The following is a 4,196-nucleotide window of genomic DNA, read 5'->3' as shown; positions in this document are numbered from 1 at the left end:
CAATCCTTGACAATGATGATGTATTTTCTTTTTTACTCCTTGAAAGATTTTATAGGAAGAAAAATAAAATCTTGATTTTTGAGCATGCTTTTATTTGGGGAAAATTTTGTGTGACTTTAGCAAGCGGTGAATTTCAATATGCATTTTCCCCCCACCAAAACTGTTGCTGTGATACAGCTCAGAGTGTCAACAACTATTATTAGTAGTTTTATACCATTTTTAATACAAAAAAAAAAAAAAAAAAAAAAAAATTATATATAATTTTTTTATTATTATTATTGCTTTAAACAGACAAGTCTGCCACGCTGAGTCTCTGAGGGTTAATACATCGACTCAGTACATTTAATTCATAAAATATTTAATGCATTCCATTTATGAATGGAATATAGGAACAAAAAAGCACTTGTTTGTTTCTTTCCGGAAAAGAGATCGAACGCACCACAGTGAGGGTTATTATGCTACAACGCTTCTTATATTTCTGCCTAATACTTGTAAACAAATCGTATTTTTTTATTTATTTATTATCTTTTAGTAGAAAGGGGGAAGCAGCATTGTGTAAATGTTTGTCAAACGAGTATGGACGTCAGTCCTGTACATAAGTTGCGCAACCTTCACTGACAACCGAACCGTCCTCGCACGCGCCGTAATATTACAGTGATTCAACAGATACAGAAAACTCTGACATTATTTCAGTAAAGCAGCTCAGATCCGTCAGTTAATGATGCTCGGTTGGATGGGGGCTTTTGTTTCTCGTGGCTTTGTAAACCACCATTATTTGTGACGAAATTACGTTACGTACCAAGAGCTGCTCTTGATAACCCTCTCGAAATTATGACAGAATATCTGCGGAGAATCCACAGTGGCTTTCTAAAAGTTGTGCTGTTCCCCAACATATTCTGGAATAAAGCTCATCGTCCTGCAGCCTCTGAAGTGTTAACATGTCACCTCACACAGCGCAAACTCCCGCCCTGGACTTCCTTCTGTGTGCGCTACAGTGCCGTCATCAATGATCAGTTCGGACTGTCAAACTTCAACTGGCAGGTGCAGGGAGTGAACTACCAAATCCTCAGAACTGGTGCTTTCCCTTTCATTAAATACCACTGCACCAGAGCACCTCCCCAAAACCTGGACTTTGAAAATACGTTTTTTGGTGCACTGAAAGTCATCAATCTAGGTCAGTTCATTAAGTATTTTTAACTTGTATATAAATAAAACCGATTTATACATATTTTTAATGTTTATCTGATAATTTGACAGCACATTAAAGCCATTTATAATATTTTATGTTCTCTTATTCTTAAAGGTATTCCATGCTTGGCATATGGCTTGGGCTCATGGATGGTGGTTGGAGTGACAGAGACTGTACAAACCTCTGGAGGACCTGTTACTCTTTACTTTGCATACAAGGAGGCGGAGGGCGCTCGGTACTAATATCAGAAACATTTTGATCTCTGAAAACGTATGCAATTTGCCAAGTGTGAAGATCTTGAATGGAAAAATGCACATTTACACACACAATAATAATAATAATAATAATAATAATAATAATAAATATATATATATATAGGTGAGCTTATTTTAAAAGTTGATGTTCCACATCATAGGAAAGTCATTTCAGAAATTCATTTACCATGAACTGCAGATTACACTGGCATTATCGTGATTATTAGGCATTATTGTGATGTGTTGATTGAAGTTTACAAGCTATGCAACGCCTTGTATTCCCACTTGTTTTCCTCCCTAAAGCTAATGCAGAATTTTAAATACCTTCAGCTCATTTATTTAAAGTCAAATTAGAGCTCACACCCTGCCTGGCATATTGTCAATAAGAAACAAGAGGAATTGTTTAGAGGACAGGTCTGATAAAATGGTTTTTAATTACAATAGAGAAAGTGTGGCCTTTGGTTCAGTGCCCTCCGTAACACCCTCCCCAAGTCTTTCTCAGATGCTTTGATTTCTGATAATGTGCTTTGCTGACTTGGCGTAGCCAGGGCTGTCTTCTGCAGAATCCTTAGTCACATTACCTCTGAGATTGGGTTTGACAAACTACCATATTGATCCTCTACACTTCTCAGAGCTTTCTGCTGAGCACATTTATCAGAGGCCTTGATTTTCTGGCCTTGCCACCTTCTCTCTTAATAGCAAACAGACCGAAGTAATAATTTAATGTATTTCATGCATATCAATTGACCTTTTGGCCCCTTCTTTTGCACACTGTACTTCCGAGGGACATAACAGATTTGACTGGGCCATTGTACAGTTCTGTGAAAAGTATTTGCCCCCTTCCTGATTTCTTCTATTTTTTTAAAATATTTTTCATACTAAATTGTTTTAGATCTTCAAACGAGATATAACATAAAACTAAGGCAACCTGAGTAAACACAAAATACAGTTTTCCATTATATAAGCAAAACAGTTATCCAACACCTATATCACCCATGTGAAAAACTAACTGCCCCCTTAAACTTAATAGCTGGTTGTGCCAACTTTAGCAGCAACAACTGCAACCAAATGCTTCCGATAACTGGAGATCGGTCTTTCACAATGCTGTGGTGGAATTTTAGCCCACTCTTCTTTGCAGAACTGCTTTAGTTCAGCCACATTGGAGGGTTTTCGAGCATGAACTGCCCATTTAAGGTCCTGACACAACATCTTAATCAGGTTAAAGTGAGGACTTTGACTGGGCCACTCCAAAACTTTTTGAGCCATTTAGAGGTGGACTTACTCCTATGCTTTGGATCGTTTTGCTGCATAATCCAGTTGCGCTTGAACTTCTACTCATGGACTGATAACCAGACGTTCTCTTTTAGGATTTTCTGGTAGAGAGAAGAATTCATATTTCTCTCAATTATTGCAAGTCGCCCTGGCCCTGAAGCAGCAAAGCATCCCCACACCATCACACCACCACCACCATGCTTGACCGTAGGCATGTATACATAACTGTATTTTTGTGGAATTCTGTCTTTGATTTAGCCAGATGTCTTCCAAACAGTTCCACTTTCAACTCATCAGTCCACAGAACATTCTTCCAAAAGGTTTGATGATCATCAAGGTTAGTTTTGGCAAAATTCAGACGAGCCTTAATGTTCTTCTGGGTTAGCAGTGGTTTTCGCCTCACTTCCATGGATGGCATTTCTGGCCAGTGTCTTTCTGATAGTGGAGTCATGAACAGTGACCTTTATTGGTGCAAGAGAGGCCTGCAGTTCCTTGGATGTTGTCCTTGGCTATTTTTGATGTCCTGGATGAGTCGTCAATGTGCTGTTGGAGGAATTTTGGAAGGATGGCCACTTCTGGGAAGGTTCACTTCTGTGCCAAGTTTTCTCCACTTGGAGATAATGGCTCTTACTGAGGTTCTCTGGAGTCACAGAGCCTTTGAAATAGCTTTGTAACCCTTCCCAGACTGATGTATTTCAATCACCTTTTTCCTCATATTTTCTGGAATTTCTTTCGACCTTGGCATTGTGTGCTACTGGATGAGATCTTTCAGCCAACTTAATGCTGCTGAAAAAGTTCTTTTTAAGTGTTGATTTGATTGAACAGGGCTGGCAGTAATCAGGCCTGGGTGTGTCTAGTCCAGCTGAACCCCATTATGAATGCAGTTTCATAGATTTGGGGATTTAGTAACTAAGGGGGCAAATACTTTTACTCAGGCCTAGTTGGTATTGGATAACTTTTGCTTCAATAAATAACACTTATCATTTAAAAACTGTATTGTGTGTTTACTCAGATTGCCTTTGTTTTATGTTAGATTTTGTTTGAATTTTTGAATCAATTACAAAAGACTGCATGCTGTCATTGATGCTAAAGGGGGCAATCACAGTAGTATGCAGACTTTTGAACAGGGGACATTTATTTATTTTCTTTGTTGCCATGTTTTGTTTTATGATTGTGCCATTCTGTTATAACCTACAGTTGAATATGAATCCCATAAGAAATAAAAGAAATGTGTTTTGCCTGCTCACTCATGTTTTCTTTAAAAATGGTACATATATTACCAATTCTCCAAGGGTATGCAAACTTTTGAGCACAACTGTATAATACTTTTACAGTTTCTTCGAAAGCATTACATACCTGTGTCTCTATTTCCACTATTTAAAGGCAGGCAGTTGCTCTATTACATCATCAGTGAGTACTCTAATGGCACTTTTCCACTGCACGTTACAGTTCGACTCGACTCTGCTCGCTTTATTTTTCTG

At 38.2% G+C, this 4,196-nt stretch overlaps 1 protein-coding gene across 1 annotated transcript; it reads left to right on the top strand.

Moving 5' to 3' along the window:
* The first annotated feature begins 396 nt into the window (after window positions 1-396).
* Window positions 397-3,954, top strand: LOC127456010 (uncharacterized protein C15orf61-like). The gene is made up of 2 exons (XM_051724282.1): window positions 397-1,174; window positions 1,304-3,954. Exons 1-2 carry the CDS (start codon window positions 832-834, stop codon window positions 1,429-1,431), a joined length of 471 nt encoding a protein of 156 aa, XP_051580242.1. The 5' UTR covers window positions 397-831; the 3' UTR covers window positions 1,432-3,954.
* The last annotated feature ends 242 nt before the right edge of the window (window positions 3,955-4,196 follow it).

Source organism: Myxocyprinus asiaticus, chromosome 18 (assembly GCF_019703515.2).
Source record: "Myxocyprinus asiaticus isolate MX2 ecotype Aquarium Trade chromosome 18, UBuf_Myxa_2, whole genome shotgun sequence".
Lineage (NCBI taxonomy): Eukaryota > Metazoa > Chordata > Actinopteri > Cypriniformes > Catostomidae > Myxocyprinus > Myxocyprinus asiaticus.
The sequence above is the reverse complement of the archived record's forward strand: the minus strand, read 5'-3'. Positions and strand labels throughout refer to the sequence as shown.